This window comes from Hevea brasiliensis, chromosome 3, assembly GCF_030052815.1.
Source record: "Hevea brasiliensis isolate MT/VB/25A 57/8 chromosome 3, ASM3005281v1, whole genome shotgun sequence".
NCBI lineage: Eukaryota > Viridiplantae > Streptophyta > Magnoliopsida > Malpighiales > Euphorbiaceae > Hevea > Hevea brasiliensis.
This window is the reverse complement of record NC_079495.1, coordinates 100,146,731-100,169,151: the sequence shown is the minus strand read 5'-3', so window position 1 is coordinate 100,169,151 and position 22,421 is coordinate 100,146,731. Positions and strand designations below refer to the sequence as shown.

The 22,421-nt window shown below is 31.1% G+C and overlaps 2 protein-coding genes across 4 annotated transcripts; one reads left to right on the top strand and one right to left on the bottom strand.

The window, feature by feature from the left end:
- Positions 1 to 867: 867 nt before the first annotated feature.
- LOC110662767 (ubiquitin-activating enzyme E1 1) lies at positions 868 to 8,058 on the top strand. Of its 2 annotated transcripts, none has more exons than XM_021821871.2 (7): positions 868 to 1,279; positions 1,573 to 1,958; positions 2,115 to 2,332; positions 3,068 to 3,862; positions 4,110 to 4,978; positions 5,061 to 5,493; positions 7,310 to 8,058. In XM_021821871.2, the coding sequence occupies exons 2-7, from the start codon at positions 1,586 to 1,588 to the stop codon at positions 7,904 to 7,906; spliced, it is 3,285 nt and encodes a 1,094-aa protein (XP_021677563.2). In that variant the 5' UTR covers positions 868 to 1,279; positions 1,573 to 1,585; the 3' UTR covers positions 7,907 to 8,058. The 2 variants fall into 2 exon arrangements, with proteins under 2 accessions (XP_021677563.2, XP_021677564.2); XM_021821872.2 differs by having other exon boundaries at positions 881 to 1,279; positions 1,578 to 1,958.
- Positions 8,059 to 9,789: 1,731 nt separating this feature from the next.
- Positions 9,790 to 11,775, bottom strand: LOC110662766 (protein NODULATION SIGNALING PATHWAY 2). 2 transcript variants are annotated; one of them, XM_058144171.1, is made up of 2 exons: positions 11,509 to 11,774; positions 9,790 to 11,342 (listed from the first exon to the last, which is right to left on the bottom strand). In XM_058144171.1, exon 2 carries the CDS (start codon positions 11,320 to 11,322, stop codon positions 10,006 to 10,008), a length of 1,317 nt encoding a protein of 438 aa, XP_058000154.1. In that variant the 5' UTR covers positions 11,323 to 11,342; positions 11,509 to 11,774; the 3' UTR covers positions 9,790 to 10,005. The 2 variants fall into 2 exon arrangements, with proteins under 2 accessions (XP_058000154.1, XP_058000153.1); XM_058144170.1 differs by having other exon boundaries at positions 9,790 to 11,775.
- Between the last annotated feature and the right edge of the window lie 10,646 nt (positions 11,776 to 22,421).

Sequence of the window (22,421 nt, the reverse complement as noted above, 5' to 3'; positions counted from 1 at the left end):
ATTTGTCTTTTTTTTTTTTATTTTTAAATATTTTAAAGTTAATTATGTTTAATCTTAATTAATTAACTATAATTAGTTATTTTTGTATTTTACTTTTTAAATATTAATTAATAATATGAAAAAAATAATATTTTTATATTTTTAGTTTTATTTAATTATAATTTTCTAATTTTAAATTAAAAGCATGAAATATAAAAATTATATTTTTTCATTTAATAATTAAAATTAATTACAAATTTAATTAATCATATGAAAATATAAAGATATTTTTTTATATTTTCAGTTTAATTAATAATATTGAATAATAAAATAATATTTTTTTAATTTAAATAATTATATAATATAAAAATAATATTTTAATATTAAAAAATAATTAAATATTAAAAAATAACACATATTAATCAATTAGACTAATTTGAACATAAATTAAAATTTATAAATTAAATTAAAAAATAAATTAAATTAAATACCTCAATAAGCATAAGAGATAAATTGAGCTTCATTCCTTTCTCCATTTAGCCTATCAAATTGTACCATTGAGCATGGTGGCTTAACATCAAGTTTTAGAAGTTGGAGGTTTCTTATAAAAAATTAATTAAAAATTAATAAAATTATTTAATTGTGAATCCTAATTTAATAACAATAACCATAACACTTGAAAATAATTATCATTTATTTCATATAAAAATTAAAAAAAAAGTCATATCATAATCATATATTTTGAGAATCTTTGCTGATGGGATCGAACGATAAAAGCACGTCAAACAGGAAACCTATGAAATTACAACAGCAAAACAACCATACAATTTCCCTCCCAACAGTGGATGTAGCTAAAGTGGAGTTTGAAACTAGGAATTGAAATGATAGAAATTTCTAGAGTGTTTGAAAAAACAAGAAAGAAAGAAAGAAAAAGAACAAGGGAAATTGCAAGAGTAAAGCAGACTATTACATTTTCTCTCCACCAACAATTAAAAAATAATTTCAAATCCCATTCAAAACAGGAGCAGCTCATGCCAACCCACCGAACCAAACCCCCCTTCTGAGTCTGAGAGCTTATCATTTTAACGCTTCTTCAGCAATTCGTCCCACCCCACCACCCACTCTTTGCTACACCTCTCTCTTGATTCCTGCAAAGGGAGATGAACCCACACAGCCGATCATCGCATAAATCTGATCGAACTCCCAAACCCTAACCCAAAACCACAACAAATTCTATTCTCTGCTTCTCTTATCCATCTTGTGTTACGCGATAGCTTCCTCTCTTTCCTCGTGCTACTCGGTATTAGTTCTTCTTTTTCCTTTCAATCTCTGTCTGCAAGCATTCATTGCTTGCTCTCATTTCTTTTAATTTTAAGCTTCGCAATTACTGATTGGTTGCCGAGAAACAAAAAAAAGGATAAAAAAATTGAATTTTCATTGCTTTGCGTGTGTATAAAGCTGTTTTAACTTTTGATTTTTAGTGGAATAAGAGCATATAATTACTGGAACCCAAGAGTAAACTTTAGATTTTTTTTTTAGATATTTTTAAAATAATTTACTGATAATTTTGGAAATGGGATTGGATTTGAATAGCTCAGCGCACTATATGCTTCCTAGCAAGAGAGCTGGTGGAGGAGAGGTTGTAATAGAAGAAGACGGACCAATCTGCAGCGCCACTGAATCTCTAAGTAAGAAACCCCGCTTAGATTCCGTCGCCTCGTCCGCGGCCACTGCTGCATCATCCGCAAACACGGGGAACGCTAAAAGTACCAGCAACCCCACCACCACCATAATCACCAACAATCACGGTAGCGGAAACGTTGAATCTCCGATCATGACTCTCGGGAACGGGAAATCGCAAGACATTGATGAGGATCTTCACAGCCGTCAGCTTGCTGTCTACGGCCGTGAGACCATGCGGCGGCTCTTTGCATCCAACATCCTTGTATCGGGGATGCAAGGCCTTGGCGCCGAAATTGGTATTCAGGATCTTGCTTTGTTTATTTTTACAAGCCAAACGGTTGCTACTGATCTGTCATGGGATTACTGATATATAATAAATAGTAAATTGATGATGATTATGGTATTATTATCGGATAGAATTAAGTTTTTAAGGGAATTGAATTTGATTGCAGCGAAGAACCTAATTCTTGCTGGGGTCAAGTCAGTGACCTTGCACGATATGGGAGTTGTAGAGTTGTGGGACTTGTCCAGCAATTTTGTTTTTACGGAGGATGATGTGGGGAAGAATCGAGCCCTTGCTTCTGTCCAAAAGTTGCAAGAATTGAATAATTCTGTAGTGATTTCCACTTTAACTACTGAATTGACCAAGGAACGACTATCTGATTTTCAGGTAATCTTTCTTTAATGCTATTGGCTAATGTTGATGCATTTCTTTACTTCTGTTGTCATTTGCAAGGACTTGCTTAATGAGTGCATCATGTAGACATTGAGTGTATGTATAATGTCACAGGCCGTATCTCAAAGTTTTTAATAGAATTCGCATAATACTCAGCAAGTGTGAAGGCATATGACCAATTTATTGATATCCTCTTAAACTAGGAAAATGGTACAAATATACCTGAAATTCGGAAACAATATGAATGATCAGTTGTTTGATTGTGGGCAAGATCATGTTGACCGAATTTCGAATTGATATATGTCTAAGTAGATATCATGGGATCTTCCTGATTGCATAGGTGAGAATCTATGACTTCTACGAGATTTGTAAAATTAAGTTGGAAATCATCTTTAATGGTGATTAATGAATTCAGAATTTTGAAGGCAGCCACTGCAACCAGTTACTTGTTCTATCATCTGCATACGTATTCGCATGACACATTCATTGAAACTTTTAATATTATTTATTTTGTATGTTAATTTACCACCAGCTGTTAGTGTATTGCGCATTTTGGATTACATTTCCTTTGTTAATCATTATTGCAATGTAGAACAAAGTGCAATCTTGCATTTTAGATGTTATGCTATACTTTTAAATTTGTCATTTAGCAAATGATTTTCATATACACCATATGTACTTCTATTTATATGTGTTATTATAACTTTGGAATGTGATTTATGTTACCAGGCTGTCGTGTTCACTGACTTGAGCTTAGAGAAAGCAATTGAATTTGATGAGTACTGCCACAATCATCAGCCTCCTATTGCTTTTATAAAATCTGAAGTACGGGGCCTTTTTGGTAGTGTGTTTTGTGACTTTGGCCCTGAATTTATGGTGCTTGATGTTGATGGCGAGGACCCACATACAGGCATAATCGCCTCCATCAGCAATGATAATCCTGCACTTGTGGCTTGTGTGGATGATGAGAGGCTTGAGTTTCAGGATGGCGATTTGGTTGTATTCTCTGAAGTACAGGGGATGACAGAACTGAATGATGGAAAGCCAAGAAAGGTTACAAATGCAAGACCCTACTCTTTTCAAATCGAGGAAGACACCACAAAGTATGGTTCATATGTGAAAGCTGGTATTGTGACACAAGTGAAGCAACCTAAGGTGTTGAAGTTTAAGCCTTTCCGAGATGCACTAAAGGATCCAGGAGATTTCCTTCTTAGCGATTTCTCTAAGTTTGATCGCCCACCTCTTTTACACTTGGCATTTCAGGCATTGGATAAATTTATTTCAGAATTGGGACGTTTTCCAGTTGCTGGTTCAGAGGAGGATGCTCAAAAATTGATATCTTTGGTGGCCAGCATCAATGGTGGCTTGTCAGACGGGAGGCTTGAAGAGATAAATCAAAAAATTCTTCGCCATTTTGCATTTGGGGCTAGGGCTGTCCTTAATCCTATGGCTGCAATGTTTGGTGGTATTGTTGGGCAGGAGGTTGTGAAGGCCTGCTCTGGGAAGTTCCATCCGCTTTTTCAGGTAGTTAATTAAGTCTGGGTTGTTCCTAATGGAGTATGAAAATTTGATATAATGGCTTTTGGTTGAAACTATATCCAGTCTACTAGGGACAACCTTTCAATTGAGTAACTCAATATTGTTATGGTGTCGTGAATTTTCTATTGGATTGTCCATAGTGTCAAAATTATTTAACCTAAATGTCATGTCATTTATGTTTATATTATAGGCTTGCTAATGTGCATATATATCTTTTTATTTTTGTGGACAGTTTTTCTATTTTGACTCAGTGGAGTCCCTTCCCACAGAACCTTTAGATCCCAATGATTTGAAGCCCTTGAATAGCCGTTATGATGCGCAAATTTCGGTCTTTGGATCTAAGCTTCAGAAAAAACTAGAAGATGCTAACGTTTTTGTGGTAGGATCTGGTGCCCTTGGGTGTGAGTTCTTAAAGAATTTGGCTTTGATGGGGGTCTCTAGTCGTGAGAAAGGGAGGCTGACAATTACAGATGATGATGTCATTGAAAAGAGTAACCTTAGTAGGCAGTTTCTCTTCCGCGACTGGAACATTGGACAGGCTAAATCAATGGTAGCTGCTTCTGCTGCTGCTTTGATAAATCCTCATCTCAACATTGAAGCACTGCAGAACCGTGCTAGTCCTGAGACTGAGAGTGTTTTTAATGATACATTCTGGGAGAATCTAAGGGTTGTCATAAATGCTTTGGATAATGTGAATGCTAGGCTTTACATTGATTCAAGATGCTTATATTTCCAGAAGCCCCTTCTAGAGTCAGGAACCCTTGGTGCCAAGTGCAACACTCAGATGGTCATTCCTCACTTGACTGAAAATTATGGTGCTTCACGAGACCCGCCTGAAAAGCAAGCACCTATGTGCACAGTTCACTCATTCCCACATAATATAGATCACTGCTTGACATGGGCTCGGTCTGAGTTTGAGGGTTTGCTTGAGAAGACACCTACTGAAGTTAATGCCTACCTGAGAAATCCAAAGGAATACACATCTGCAATGAAGAATGCTGGTGATGCTCAGGCAAAGGATAACTTGGAGCGTATTCTTGAGTGCCTTGACAGGGAGAGATGTACAGAATTCCAAGACTGCATCACATGGGCTCGTCTGAAGTACTGCTCTTATTTTTTTCCTATATTTGTTTCATTTCACGTCTTTATTAGGCTTCTGATGCTATGTTTTTGATGGAACCAGATTTGAAGACTATTTTGTTAACCGTGTGAAGCAATTGACATTCACTTTTCCTGAGGATGCAACAACCAGTAATGGAACACCATTCTGGTCAGCTCCTAAGCGATTCCCTCTCCCGCTGCAATTTTCCACTGATGATGTCAGCCACCTCCAATTTATTATGGCAGCATCTTTCTTGCGTGCTGAAATATTTGGCATTCCAGTTCCTGATTGGGTTAAGTCTCCTAAGAAGCTGGCTGATGCCGTTAGCAATGCGATAGTCCCTAATTTTCAGCCCAAGGAAGATGTGAAGATTGAAACTGATGAGAAAGCCACAAACATCCCTCCACCATCAGTTGATGATGCTTTAGTGATCGATGAATTGATCATGAAGTTAGAGAATTGCCAGCAGCAGTTATTGCCTGGTTTCAGGATGAATCCAATTCAGTTTGAGAAGGTTTGTTGCTTGTTCCTTAAGTTGACTATTACAATTACTTTTCATATATAGTAGAAGCTTTAAGCTGCATATTCATTAGTTAAGCCATTGGCTTTTGAATGTCAGTATCAAATAGATTTCTGCTTGATTAGGTTCATTATATTTATGGTTCAACTTGGGTCATTTTGTTAGTTATCTGTTGTTTCATGGACGTTTTCATATTCCTGACAAGAAAGACATGACGCCTTCCTTACTAATGTGTTTAGTCTTTAATGGTTTTAGGTACAATCAGCTGGGTATATTAGAGTTTTGGTAATAACAGTTAATACACATTCTTTAGGGTGAGATAGTTCTCTTTCCATATTTAAAGGATATTACTAGACTAGCAAAGCAAGTGTATGTGTGGTGACAATGCCTGACTGTTTCCCGAAAGTGGATCTTAAACTGGCATTGCAAAATTTTTTAGTATTTTTTGTTGTGCTTAGTGTTCTTGATAATAGACTTTCAATTCAAACTATTTCTACTTTCAAATACTAGGAATGGCATCTTTTTGTCCTTAATTGGCTTATTTTTTATGGTGGATGCTATGCCTGTTTGTGCCTGCTCCACTTAGTATTTTATCCTAGCAACTAATATGTATAATTTTTCATCATCGCAAGCCTGATAGGGCATCATTAATATCAGCTTTGATAATTTTCCTTTAGCATTATCTCTTGCTCATTCATTGTATATGGATTATTTTATCCTTCATTTCCGTTTATTTGATGAAAAATATTTTCTGGGCAACCATTTTTTTGCATTCTTAGGTGTTTATTACAATTTCGAAAAATTTTCAGCTGCAAAATGTTTTTATTGGTCAAAGGGAATAATTGAAAATGACCTTTTTTTCCTTTAAAGGAAAAGGAAAATATTTCTCTAACTTCAATAAAATCATTAAAAGGGGATAAACTTATAAGGAACCGTTGGTAGAATCTTATGATTCTAGATTTGAATCTTACGATTTGATTCAATTTCCTATCCTAACGGTTTGAATATATGGGGTGAATCTCAAATGCACTTGATTGTAACTGAATCTTATGATTCAGGTACCGATTGAGTCAAATTTTTTTTTTCTAGAGGGTTATTAGACCCTATAGCTTCAAAATTTAAGATTTCACTTCATTTTTACTATGAAAAATGCACATAAAACTCCTTTTCTATTTTTCTTTCACTAGCCATTCTTTTCCCTCTCTCTCATTTCTTTGTCTTTTTTTTTTCCTTGTTTTTGTTAATTTATTTCTCTACTTACAGTTGTCAAATTATGACGTTTTATATTAATATATTATGACGTTTTAATTTAACATACTATTTTTTTTACTATTTAATTGTTTGATCAAATTTAAATGGGAGTTTCAGCACATATACAATGATGATCATCGTCTAAAATTCAATAGTTTCATAATTATATAAAACCACATAACATAATAAAAATATATTGTTCTATTATAAAGCATCATGCTCGTTGGCTAAAAGATAATTCTATATATATCATTGTGATATTTTTTTTTACTTATTTTTAGAATATATATCATTTTTATTTAATTTTGAGAATTTTATCGAATCTTACTATTCGATTTGATGCTTGATTTGACAATTGTGAGAACCAAATAAATGCATATACATTAGTCTATTCACTATTGGTGGTCATTTTGGCCATCTTCAGCAATTGACAATCAGAAGTGATTGTGGGCAACAACTGCAATTTATTATTTTTTTTTGGAAATGTTTTCCTTAGACAAGTAATTTATGTGAAACAATCATCAGTCGTAATACCCTTCACAATTTTCTCCATGTGCAGGATGACGATACAAACTATCATATGGACTTAATAGCTGGACTTGCAAACATGAGGGCAAGGAATTATGGCATCCCTGAAGTTGACAAGCTGAAAGCTAAATTCATTGCCGGAAGGATCATCCCAGCAATAGCAACCTCCACTGCTTTGGCAACTGGCCTGGTTTGCTTGGAACTCTATAAGGTTCTTGATGGAGGACACAAACTGGAGGACTACAGAAACAGCTTTGCTAACCTGGCACTGCCTCTGTTTTCCATTGCAGAGCCTGTTCCACCTAAGGTGATCAAGCATCAAGGTATGAGCTGGTCAGTGTGGGATAGATGGATCTTAAAAGACAATCCAACATTAAGAGAGCTTCTTGAATGGCTACAAAACAAGGGCTTAAATGCTTACAGCATTTCCTATGGCAGTTGTCTGCTTTATAACAGCATGTTCCCTAGGCATAGAGAACGCATGGACAAGAAGTTGGTTGATCTAGCTAGGGAGGTGGGCAAAGCGGAATTGCCTCCATATCGGAGGCACTTGGATGTGGTGGTTGCTTGTGAGGATGATGAAGACAATGATATTGATATCCCACAAATTTCCATTTACTTCAGATAGGTTTTTAGTCCTTGAAATTTGGCATTTGATCTTTAGGAAGAGAGTGAGTGCTATAAGCTTAACGACATTGGTTATGGATTTTAGTTTGTATGAACAAATCGATACGTGTTAAGAACATCATGAGTCATGACATTCAAATTCTGATTGTGCTACTTTTGATACCTCTTTCTTGTTTGTTTGCCTGCGCTGCAACTCAAATATTTTCTTTTGTCAAATAACTTATTAATGTTGTACTCAAAGTAATGTCAGACTTCTCTTACCGGATCATAGCATCTTCGTCTCTGATCGAACATTTAAAATCAAGATCGGTGGTTCAACCAGACTTGGTGCTTAACAGTGCTTAACAGTTTGTATCAATTTGATTTAAATCGGATTGAACTTATTTTGATTTAATATAATTATATATTTATATGTAATTAATATTTTAATATATATATATTTTTAAAAATAATTATAATATATATATATTTTAATTTATAATTATATTTTTATCTTATTTTGAAAGATTATGAAATATTGTATATTAATAATTTATTTCAAAAATTAAAGTATAATTTTTTATGGAAACAATTAAGAATTAAAAACCGAGTTGAAATTGTATCAAATCGAATCGAAATAAAAAAAAATTGAAAATTAAAGTGAATTGAGATTGAAATAATGAAAAATCAAATCGAAATTGTACTAAAATTTTGATTCTATTTCAATTCCTAAGCAAATCTTAAACTAGAACTGAAACTATACATCCCTAAACACTGAATCAATCTGAAAATTACATATTAATTAAAATCATGATAGGTCTTATAGATAAGACATCAACATTTTGAGATTTTGTTATCCATCGATATTTTGAGTTATTTTATATTTTCTAAAACGGCAAGACTATTAATTTTATGATTTTATTTCTTTATTATTAAATTAATCACTAAAAATTGTAAATAAACAGACATAAAAAAAAATCATTAAGAGACTAATTAGTTAAAAATAAAAGCATAAAAAGAAATGGAATAAGGGCTAATTTCTCTTATATACTTATTGAGGAGGTTCAATTTAGCCTATTTTTAATTTTTAGTCTAATTTAATTCATAAGTTTTGATTTATGCTCAAATTAGTCTAATTAATTAATATGTACCATTTTTTAATATTTAATTATTTTTTAATATTAAAATATTAATAAAAATATTATATTTATTATTCAATATTATTAATTAAACTGAAAATATAAAAAAATATCTTTATATTTTCATATAATTAATTAAAATTAAGAATTATTACTATAATTAATTTTAATTATTTAAATGAAAAAAATATGATTTTTGTATTTCATGTTTTTAATTTAAAATTAAAAAATTATAATTAAATAAAACATAAAAATATTATTTTTCCCATATTTTAGTTTTATTTAATTATAATTTTCTAATTTTAAATTAAAAGCATGAAATACAAAAATCACATTTTTTTCATTTAAATAATTAAAATTAATTATAGTAATAATTCTTAATTTTAATTAATTATATGAAAATATAAAGATTTTTTTATATTTTCAGTTTAAAATATTGAATAATAAAAATAATATTTTTATTTTTTATTTAAATAATTATATAATATAAAAATAATATTTTAAAATTAAAAAAATAATTAAATATTAAAAAATACACGTATTAATTAATTATGTTAATTTGAATATAAATTAAAATTTATTGATTAAATTAAATAAAAAATTAAAAATGAATTAAATTAAACTTTATCAATAAATGCAAAGACAAATTCACCCTCACTCTAAAAAGAAATTGTACGGTGAATCATGCGTTTCAATAGTCATGCCAATAACTTTTATCTGATGGAGGAGGTCTATCTATCTATTCATAATTTATGAAATCCAAAAGAGAAGAAGTTCCATATTTACTAATTAAAAGAAACTTAACAAGATAATCTACATGTTAGATTTGGCAAATTAACATGCCTTGTATTATTAAAACCGTCCTACAGAGCTCTTTGTATGCACAGTTAAATCTATACAATATACAACAAATGTAGTATAGTCTGTCTATCACACATATTTACTTAAAGAAGAAAGAATACTTGAGCTAATCTCTTCTTAATTAGTTTTTCCATGCAGAAACTCTCACTAACGGGTTTCCTTTCCACTCCAAAATCATCTCGTTTTTCCACTGTCCTCCAATTTTCAAACCGTAGGAGTTTTCATTTCCTTTCACCATTTCTCTAGCTTCTTCCATGCTTTCTCTGCTTATTCTCCATCCTTCCAGGCTACTTCCCATCTCAACATTGCAGCATTCTTTTATTTCCATCCACTTTTCCAACCAAACCTCGGAAGAGATACAAGGGGCCACAAAGAGACATTCCAAAGCCATTCTAGCCTCTGCAAGATGAACTGGGAATTCTGACTCTATTGATTCAAGAAGGGCTTGGTAGTGCACCATATTCCCTTCAAAAAACGACCCAAATCCTGAGAAATTGTTCAAATTTTCCCAAGAATCTCCATCTCCAATAGTTATGATACCCTTGTTGACAGAATTCGCCATCGATTCTTTGGCTACCCTTAGAAATTCTTCCACTGCCTTTCTGCTTCTTATTCTTCCCATGTGTGGAAGTCCCATCATGCAATTAAATACTAAAAATTCTTTTCTATTACCTCTTTTCTTTCTTCTCTTGATCTCACTCACTAGATGCTCAATTGCCATCTCTTCCACCTTCAACATTAGACCAAACCCTCTTGCATGATCGAGTAGTCTCCTTTTTGCCTCTTCGAAACTCCACATTAGAGGAGCTCGATCGCAATCCTCATTTTCCCATTTTATTGTTGTCAATTTCACTCCCTTTTGTAGCCTTGCCAAGGCCTCAAGCATCGGAGGCCACTGGATACCTTCCCCCATGTCGAAATCCACTATATGTATCGTCTCAGTATCAACAGGCATAGCTTCAAGAATTGCTGAATTAGCAGCAAAGTGAGCAAATCTCCCATATGGGAATATTTGGTAGAATGCCCTGAAAGCTGCCTCAAAGTTCTTGGAAGACTCTTGTTTTAGATAATTCCCATGCTTATCGAGATCCTGGGACAGGTTGAATGCTAGGCGCAATAAGGGTTCACCAGCCAAGCTAACTTTCTCGCTCACACATCTCATAATCACATCAGCAAGATCACTCTGTCCCTTTTCCATGGCCTCTCCATAAGCCTTGAGGAGGTGACGGACACTCAATAGGCTATTAAGCTCCGATTCTTCCCCTGGCAAGGTCAATGAGGATGATGATTCATCGGACTTAATTGAAGGGCTTGGACTCCATCCATTCCCTTCATTAGACACCTCCTGTGAAGGAAAACTTCCTTCACTATCGCTCAATACAAACCCCATATCTCCACACACATTAGGTTCATTAAAAAAATCCTCCACTGATAACATGGTCTGCAAGTGATCATCACCTGAAAACAGAGGAGATTGGGAAAATTGAGTTTGGAACATGGTAGAAAAACAGGGGAATGAAGAAATATCAGAGTTATTATCCTCTGGGGTGGAAAATGAAGAGAATTCACAGGCATCAACATGAGCATGAGCATCCATGTCCATGAGACCATCAAAGCACTCAACCTGATCAAGATCAAGATTTGAATTTATGATATTGTAGAATGGCCATGAAGGCTGGAAAAATTGAGAATCCATCATGGTCTTGATTGTCTTCAGATCAAAAAAAGAATTGTCAGGGGAAATAGAGAAAGAAAGAGACTCTGGGTGTTGAATCAATGATATGATGAGTGATATTTATATTAGAATTCTGATGAACAGGGTAGAGAATAACTACCAATCGCTTTCTCTAGAGTTTTATTCCGACCAAGTTCCCAGCTTCTTCTTCTATCTGTTCTGGCATCTTCTTGGAGGAATATTTTAATCCTAGAGGTTGAATGCATAGCCTTTTCCAAGTAATTACCTCATCATTCAATTAAATAAATAAAAAAAACAAAAATAATTACCTTTCACTAATTCTTTACATATATATTCTCAATCAACTGATTTATTTAAAATTTTTTTCACTATCACTTGAATAAAATTATATGTAAAAAAAAAAAAAGGCCTCAAGAAGAAGATCAACATCCTATTGGTCTTATTGCATTGACCCCAACGTGGCCCGTTTTCAGTGTGACAAGTACAAAACTAGAGCTGTAAACGGAGAACTGGAGGACCTTGTAGTCATCAATTAAAATTTCTTATTGTAGAAGAAAGCAAATACATTTGCAATTTAATAAAAGCTTGTACAAACTAAAAACATTGATGGGTCGTTTCAGTAAGACTTCATCGTTTACCATTTTCTTGTCTGGTAAAAGTTAATGCCCAAATCCAGCAAAAACTCTCTCATTATAAATTCAAACTATACCATGGGTTAAACTTTTCATTTTATTCAATTTAGCATTCAAGTTTATTATTCAGTCAAACGTACTCAAATTGATTATGAGAATTTTGTCTGTTATTTGATCAAATCAAGTATAAAAAATTGAAAATATACTAATAAATTTTGATTCAATAATATTAAAAATATCTTTAAAAGCATAGGTTTTGAGTTTAACAAGAAAAAAATTAAAGAGAAAAATTAAAAAATAAATATGTTATTAATTGCATTGCAATAATAAAAAAAATAACTTAAGTTCTGCTTGTTTTACTGAAAATAATTTATATATGAAAAATAAAATTATTTATTTATTCCATATATGTATAAGTGTGTTTATATTTTAATAAGATTTTTAAAATTTAGAAAACGAAAAATAACTTTCTCTTTTAAAAAATAAAAGTCATTTTTCTAAAAAATGACTTAATTTTTCTTTGATCAGAAAAATATTTTTTATTGATTAATTTTTCTTAGTGTTTTCAAACATCAAAGAATACAAAAAATATTTTTCAAGAAAATATTTTTCGTAAAATAAATGGAGCCTTAATTGTCAAAGATTGTTCCAAAATAGGGGTTAAAGGGCGCAAAAAAAATTCTAATATGAATTAATTTCTACAAGAGTTTTAACTTAGATTTAGAGATTACTATAATATTATTGAGTCCAAATTTATTAATAATATGATAAAATACGCTTTTAAAATAATAAGGCAACGAAAGCTAATGTGTTTTTTTTTGCAATTTTTTTCTTAAATTTTACATGTTTGTGAAAAGGATAATTACATGATAATGTTTTACATTTGGCAAAAATTTTAAATTAATTCCCATTTTTTAAAAAATGTAGTAATTCAATCACTTTACCTTTAATTCCATTAACAATTAAATTTTTCCATTTCAAGGTCAACTAGTTTTGAAGTTTACTGCCATTACAGAGGACCCTGGTTGCCTCTTTTTCTACATTCTCTTTCACCTCTCTGTCCTTCCTTGTAGGTTCTTTGTTGGTGACTCTATTTTCGCTTATGGTTATCCCTTCTCTCTGTGTCTTTTTTTTTTTTTAATTTCTTTTTTTTAAATAATTTTTAGATTTATATCCTTTCAAAATATATTTGTATTTATTCTAAATCTATTCTTATTGATAAATCTAAATTTTATTTTCTCCTTTAGGAAAATTTGTTATCTTCTCTTTTAAGAGGATTTGATATTTTCTTTTATGCCATGATTTTTTTTTATCATGAAGTTATTAAATGTTTTGCTTTGTCATTTGGATAGTGATGAAACTTAGAACTGTAGTTTCATTAATATGGGTCCTATTTCTATCATTTTAGCTTAAGGGACCTATAAAATAAAGAAAGAATAGACAGAGGTTCACTAGAAAGGTCAACGCTCAAGCCAAAAGGAGTAGTAATATAGTAAAACACTTAAGTTTGAGGGGATAGTAGTATAGTGGAAATATAATAGAGAGAAAAGAAAGAGTAAGTATGAAATGAAGGAGTGAGAGAGAGAGAAGGTCCAAGAGGGAGGAACCTTTTTTCATCTTTATTTGATACTATTTATAGGAAAAAGTGATAGGAGCATATTTCTTGATATATTTCTAGAGAATATTTCTTAAGAGATATATTCCTCAATAAAAAGGGTATATATTAAATGTGATTATTTTATTGTGTATCTGGTAGGACCATAGCAGTGCAATGACAGGAAATACACATTTTCTCTTAATATAAAAATTTAATGGTTACTTGTAAAAAGACCATATAGTCAAATAATAGTAGACTATTACTGAGTGAAGCGTGTTTAAAGTTGAATAGTCAAATCAAATACTCTGTCAATATAATCAGATTCTTCAAATCAAGATAATTTGTTATTATATTTTGTATAAGTAATTTATTTAAATTTTTTTTATGTAATTTTGTATTTGAGATTTATATTCTATTTTCATTGAACGAAATCTTTATCTTTTATTTAAAAAAAGAAAAAAACTAATTTTAAAGTTTGCCAAATAAAAATATAAAATAAAAAGAATCCTAAAATGCCCTTCACAAAGTCTGACCTTCTATTTATAAAATTTAACAATATTATTATAAAAAAAAACCAATCAAGGGAGCATGCAATTCTTTATCCAATATCACAACCTCTAAATCCCATGTAAAATTTTCTCACTGGGTCCAAGCTCTCATCAAAATTCAAGTCCCACTTACCCACTCACTCCTGCTCTCTTCAGCAAGGCCTTGCCAATTCCAGCAAGGTCATCATGATGGATGATTGAAAAAATTATGTTTTTTTCCTCTTATCTTGTAAGTTTCTAATTGGGTAATTATTAAAACGAATAAATCTATTTTACTTATTAATTATTTTAAATAATAAAATTTAAATAAATTTTATTATTTTAAAATTTTTTTACAAATATATATTTTTATAAAATTATTTAAATTGAGTTTTTTCAATAAAATTAAATTGATTGAATCAATCCAAACAAGTTGTACATGTTAACGCAACTTCATGAAAATTGCTGATTGTTTTATGCATTGTCTTTTAGTTAAATGTTTTATTATATAAATATAATATCTATGAATGAAGTTGCAAATTTTGATTTGTTTGCCAACTTATATTGATTTATAATTTATTTTAAAAATTAAAAATAATAAAAGGTCAAATGATCTGTAAAATTGAGAGTTAAATTGAGGGCAATTCAATGATTTTGTGAATTAAAATTGATTAATTTTGGATTGATTTAATCAATCTGAATTTTAGTTCAAAAATTTTGAATTACGGATCATTTCAGATGAAAATTGATAATGTTAATTGAAACGATTTAGCATCAAGTCATATCATATCAATTATTGAATTAATCATGAACTAAACCTTCAGTTTTACAAATCATTTAATTTTTTTTAATCATTTCAAATTTAATAAAAATTAAATGCACACTACAACAAATATTAAAATTAATAGTAAAAAATTTACGGTAGTAACATGAATAATTACTACTAATAGTAAACAAAAAAGATACGGTAGCAATTGTTATATTAGCATTAAAAATTTTTGCTATCAATAACTTTTTGTTTTTTTTACAATAACTATAATTTTGTTGTAAAATAATTGCGGTTAAATTTTTATAGCAGCAACATGTCATAAGAAAATGAGTCGGGTTTAACTCACCCCAAAAGCCAGCTCAAGGGAGGAGGAGTGTCCAATGCCATAGAAAAACATTACCCTTATCTCAAACCAATGTGAGATCTTAACACATCCCCTTCACGCCCAAGACGGAATACTTGGAGCGTGAAACACTTATAAGAGGCCCAAACATTTGTTGGGGAGATTCTAATACCATCTTAAGAAAATGGACCGGACCTAACTCACTCCAAAAGCTAATACCACCGTAAGAAAATGGGTTGAGCCTACCTTACCCCTAAAAGGTAGCACAAAGATAGAGAAGTGCCGAAAGGCACATAAGGGGCACATTACCTCTATCTCAAACTAATATGGGATTTTAACAATATGCAATAATTTATATATTGCTACCATAAATTTATGACAATAAATTTCATATATTTGGTAGTAAAAATCATTATTGTTATTTTTTTTTTGTCTGAAGATAGAACACATGCACACAGTGCTCAGAGACAGGACTCGGCATCTTGATAAAACCATGGCAATTTTACCAAGACCCATCATCCTATATAAGCATTACACACACACACACTCCATAACTAATTGGGGATCCCGAAGGATCAGCCCCTAGGGCACGCCCACTTACGCGGACCTCAACCAGGGTACACACACCGGCGACTCATTAGGCTCACCCTTCATGAGGACTCCATTTTTTTTTTGTCTGAAGATAGAACATACGCACATAGTGCTCAGAGACAGGACTCGATATCTTGGTAAAACCATGGTAATTTTACTAAGATTCCTCATCTCATATAAGCACTACGCACACACACTCCATAATCGATGTGAGATCTCAAAGGACCATTATTGTTAAATTTAATATTCCTTGTAGTGGCTAGTTTAAATAAATTATAAATTATCTCAGACGACCAAAGAGATTTGGATCAAATTAATAATTCGAATAATGCATAGGACATTATTTGAAAAAGAATTTTTTTCTATTCATATGTATATGCTGATTTTAAAATATTTTAATTATAAATATTAAAAAATATTTCAAAATATAATTTAAATCATACATTTTGTACTTATATAATTAGTAAGATAATACTGTTAATTAAGTTAGTGATTATAATAACTGTTAGCTATTTTAATAGTTATCAACTGTTTTACTAGCTATTAGTTATTAGATATTAGTTGTTAGTAGTTAGCTGTTAAAGTAAAAGTGTTAGGAAAAAATAGCCGTTGGATTAGCTGTTAAATATAAAAATAGTTATATAATTTGATTGACAGTCAAGATGCTCTATCAATCTCTAAAAACTAGGTGGAGTAGCTTTTCATTAACCAATCCCTCAACCTCTAAATACTAATATGAATACTATGCCACCAAATGATATAAATAAGAGAGGTAGTATAAACTCTGGATAAAACACTAAATAACACCTTAAAAACTATTGCCGAATAGAACCTAAATATATGAATCCCATATATTTATATCTTAAGTTAATAATAGACTGGACTTAGGCCAAAATTTTCTATTACATTAGGTATGGGAGCATAGCTAGGTCTAGATTGAATTTGGAATTAGACCAAAATTCACGTACTTATTTTTAACATTGAAACACATTAGATTGCCTGTCCTTACAGGATGGGTCTAGGCCACCACTCCATGAGCCACCATTTCGAGTGTCGAGTCTTGCAAGAGGGGGCTGACTCTGATACAAATTGATATGAATTAATGTGCACCATGAGTCGTTAAAGTTGAACCACGTGAGGATAAGCCGCCTAGGTAGAACTTACCCTTGAAAACCGACTTACAAGGAGAGGGTGCCTAGGGACTTATTAACCTCTTACTAAGGTTATTCGTTAGCGATGTGAGATCATAACAAATCTTAAATTAAAAAAAAATAATAAAAAATTGATTTTTTTTTTCTAATATTGGATTGCTTTAATTGGACCAAACCAAAATTAAATCAAAATCAAAATTGAAATAAAACTATTTTCAAATCAATGAGAAATCTGCCCCTTAATTCGATTTATGCCCTCGGATGTTATAAATCAAAGCCGTCGATTTCAATCTAAAATAGACCAAAATCATATACATAATCATTGAAAGCATATATTCCTACATATTTTGTTGGATAATCTTTTTGAATTACCTTTGTAATAAAATGATGGATTGAATGATCTATGTGAATTTGAGACTTATTTATGTGAATTTATTCTAAATTTTTTATACTGATCTATATATAGAGTGAAAGTTCCTTAATTATTAAATAATTATGGGTATAATGAATCTGATTTCCGCCCGACTGTGTCAAATAATTTAATAGTTCCATACTAAATAATTTATATTTTCTGAAACCCACGTTTGAAATTAAAGGCAGTAGAGTCATCAACGTCTCTACCAAATATATATGAGCCAAAGCCAACAATGATCAGAAGATATTTAATTATCTTCCCATGTTGGTACTTACATAAGAAGAGTGAAGAATGTTCTGCTGGCTTTTTCCTAGCTACTACAACCCCACGAAATTTGGAATCTCTTCTCACATATAATTAATAACTAACATCATCGTGCATATATATTCTCTGTTTCCTAATGTTAAATCATATATGGGAGACGTATGCCACCCTCAACTACAACTGTATATTATAATTAATATATATTTGAGCTTTTGTCAAGCAATTACCCTAAAGATATATAATTGCCAAATCACTCCAAATTAATCATGAATTTCGCAAACTATTATTGGCTATTGGTATTTACATTATAAGTAAGACGTTGATGTGAACAATTTAGAGTGATAATAATGTAAATAATTGTTATTTTTTTCAGAGGTAAAATCCCTCTAATCTGCTGCTATATATCTAGTTTTTTATTATTTCGTAAGGTTTAGATTTTTTTATGATTGATTTATGAAGAAAATTATAGTCGATTTTATTACTATCACATAAAGGAAAGAGAAGTGTCCACGTCACTATCATTCTGAATTGTATAAATCAACTATTAGGAGTTAAACGGATCTTACTGTACAAAATTTTAAAATTTAAAGATTTTATTTTATATTTTTAAGTTTAGAAATACTATTGTTACAACACCTAAAAATCAAGTATAGTTACTGAAATTTATCCCATAGAAACATCAAATATTGGCCAATCAATCACCATTGGGTGTTAAAGAATTAGCAATTCATTGTTGGTTTGTTGGGTGTTTTTTATTTGTTGAAATATATAGGCCATTTTTTAAAGAGATATGTGTAAGTTTAAACGTAATGAAAGCTGAGAGATTAAGAAAAAGAAAATGATATTATATTTATAATCTTAATCGGGAAAAGAAAATTAATCTTGAAAGCTAAGAGTTTGACGCAACTTCACGAAAATGATAAGTTGTTTGAAGCATTTGTCCATTTTATGTTTGTTGAAGCTTAATTAAATTATAGTACGTAATTAATAACATTCAGAATAAGTTTATCCATTAATACAGCATCAAGACATAGTGTTGATCGCTACAATAGATTGCATGAATCTAAATACGTAACTTTTTTTAATGCTTTTCTTCTTCTTTTTTTTTTTAGTATGGAGATTGTTGATAATTTATCAACAAACGATTATTATAAATTAGTGATAATTAAGGTCATTAGGAATTAAACACAAATGATTATTCTTGATTAAGCAACTGATCTAATCCTTCATTCTAATTATTTATGATGATTAATCACCCTACGACCCATTCATGCATGTATTTATGTATATAAATATAGGAATCTAATGATAACATGATGATCTGCAGCTTAAGTAATCAGTTATTGGAGGAGTTGGGTTCAATATGGTGCCGGCAGGCATCATAAATTTTGTATTAATTAGCAACTAATTTAGTGGTGAGGATAATTAAGAGAAAGATGCAGCTAGTCTCATCCAAACCATTGTATTCTGATACAGATAAATATCCGTATATTATTGTAATTATCATAAGCGATGTCTAAAAATATAAATAATTTGTTGTGGACTGTCTTGGCTTTGCCAAGTATAGTAGACGGCAAGGCTCAATCCTATCGTATATTATTTGGTACACGTATGTTATTCTTATAGTACAGTATTCTGGCCTTTCTGCAAGGCCCTTGCTATACACTTCCATATTCCTTTTTATTTATTTATTTATTTTTGTCTCTTAGTTAATTTGTTTTATGGAGGCCTGGTTAAAGCAAATTATTAAGGTTGGCATAAAAATTAAATTCCGGTCAAGGTGAACAACAAATACTACATTATTAACAGCGGTAGATGCGGCTGAGGGTTTATATTTCCAAACAAATCAGATTAAGATTTAAGAGTTGAAATGGGAATTTCCATTGGTTAATTATATTCTCAAGTGTGGATAACATAAAGGATTTGCCATCCAGCTCTTGCAATCCAAAATTTTTCCTTTATCTGCTTTTATTCTCCTTTGTGTCCCCTCGTTAAAATCATCACAGACTAATTGGTATTTTTTACCATTGAGATTTGAATTTAAGACTTCTTGGTTTTAAAGACGATTTCAATATTATTAAATCTCAGTGATAGTAATCATTGTTATATTACATAATTGATTATACTGTTTAATAACATAAAAAAAATTAGATGTAATAAAATGACAATTACATAATGTAATTAATTATACTTTAACTAACGTAAATAAAAATAAAGGTAAATAAAAGGCCAGAAAGGAATCTCAAATTAAGAAGATGGAAAATCGTGCTGGCTTGAAAAATATATTCTCATTTGTTCTTTATTACGTTATTCCCTCTTAAATATAAGCAGTGATATGGCCCAAGTGCATGAGTCGTTCAAGTAGTATAGAAAAGTTATCATTCCCTCGAAGAGTAGTGTTCTAAATTAAATTTTTGATATGAAAGGTTACTATTCTAAACTAAATTTAAACTAAAAATTAATTAAATGAAGAGATTGGAGATTTAATATGTATATATGCAAATTCAGCAAAGAAATTAATTGAATGACAAGTATCACTAAAATTACAAGCAACAAATACAGCAAAATGAAACATGAAAAGAATTAAAGTAATAGACAATAAAAATTAACGATTAACAATGATAAAATGGTAATTCCAGAGTTTTGGGTTTCATATTTAAACTATTTTGAGATTTTAAATTGATTATCCAAACATATGGAAATTATAGATTGCAAGGAGATTAATTCTTAAATATTTTGAGCACTATTTCGAGTGAGACAAAGAGTATTTTAATTAACTCAATCCTACTTTCATGGAGTTAAAATTAATTAAGACCTATTAGATTCCTTAATTAATCTATTAATCCTCTTAATCCTTAGTTTATTTCTATATCTAAGTTGATTAAGTTTAATTTCTTGATTATCTATCATTTGGTTTTTTCTTTTCGGTGCTTCAACTAAGGATTAAGAACAATACTTAATGGGATCCTATACTAAGCATGCCATTAGGCACACAAGAAATGGATAAAACCTCATAATACATATAAAATCTGGATAAATCAACTCAAATCCTCAAAATATCTCAAATATTATATACCCAACTCCAGAATCTAAAAAGAACTACTCACTACTCATGTTTGATACCATGATTTTAGCAAAATAAGGAAATAAAAGATGAAAATAGAATTAAAATTGAAGAAACCGGTGAAAGAAGCGTAGACAATGGTAGAGAAGAAGAAGAATTAGAGCTTCAGATAGAAAATGATGAGATTGGTGGCTCCTTTGTCTCCTGCTCTCTCAATCTTTCTTCTTCTTGCAAAATGAGGTAATAATGCCTTTTTATATGCCCTGACATCAACCCTAAAAATGGACTAAAATGATGTTTGGTGAGGTCATACACGTGTGACAAAATCTTCCCTTTTCAATCAATTAATGAGGAGTTGCATAGCTAGAATTGTGCTCGTGGAGCATCTTATGCAGAGTCAGAATTGGAAAGAATGAGTGAAAGCAAGTTTGCATGGTCATACATGTCCCTATGCATGTTTTGGTAAGCTTTGGAGAGTTTCTGTGAGGGTGTATAAGTAATTGCATAAGCTATGTGAGAGGTCATGCACATTTCGACAGGTTTGGGAGGTTTTCTAGTCAGTTGCATAAGCTATTGCATAACATATGCGTGAGGCCATGCAGATTTTGGCCAACTTGAGTTCATCCTCCATGAAGGTGAATAAGCTATGCAGAAAGCCATGCACATTTCGGTAGAGTTGCAATGCTTCTCCTGTCTCTTGCATAAGATGGTGCATAGCCTATGCACTAGGCTATGCAACTTTTGGCAAAATTAAAAAATCTTCAATTTTAGGCTTCAAATTATGCACTTTTAGACTTGAACTTCACTCCTCACTTGCAAAATTACTTTTTAGCCCCTCCAAACAATGTTTTATCTATAAAACAAAAGCAAAATTACAAATTAATATGAAAATTGGCAATTATGAAAAATTAAGTAAATAACTAATAAAATTAACTAAAATGACTAATAAATGGATAAAATGACTATGAAACTTAAGCTAAATGACTATATGAGATGCATATATCAAATACCCCAAAACTCAACTCTTTGCTTGTCCTCAAGCAAGCTTTAAAATTTAATACAATTTTGGAGTGCCTTGTCCATGGATTTATGAAAATCACTTCCTAAAGTAATTTAACTTAACTTTAGCCATACCAACAATCTATACACCCATCTTTCAAGATGCAAAGAATCAAATGGTTACCCAAGTTTTCACCATTTAGCCTCAGGTTAATTATTCACTCAAAAGTTCCCAAACCAATCAATCATAAGAGAAAGTCATGCTTAAAAAGAAACTCTAGAATAATCAATAGCCAAAGTGCCTCTATATAGAATGATGGAATTGGATGAATGAATGAATAAATTTCCAATCCCATAAGCAAACTTACTATCCCTATCTCCACTAATGTAGCAAGTACAATCAAGAGATCAAAGGACTTTTAGGGATGTAATGGGGCTATAGGGCTCAAAATGAGACTAACAAGAAAAGAGGTAAAAGGATTCAAAATA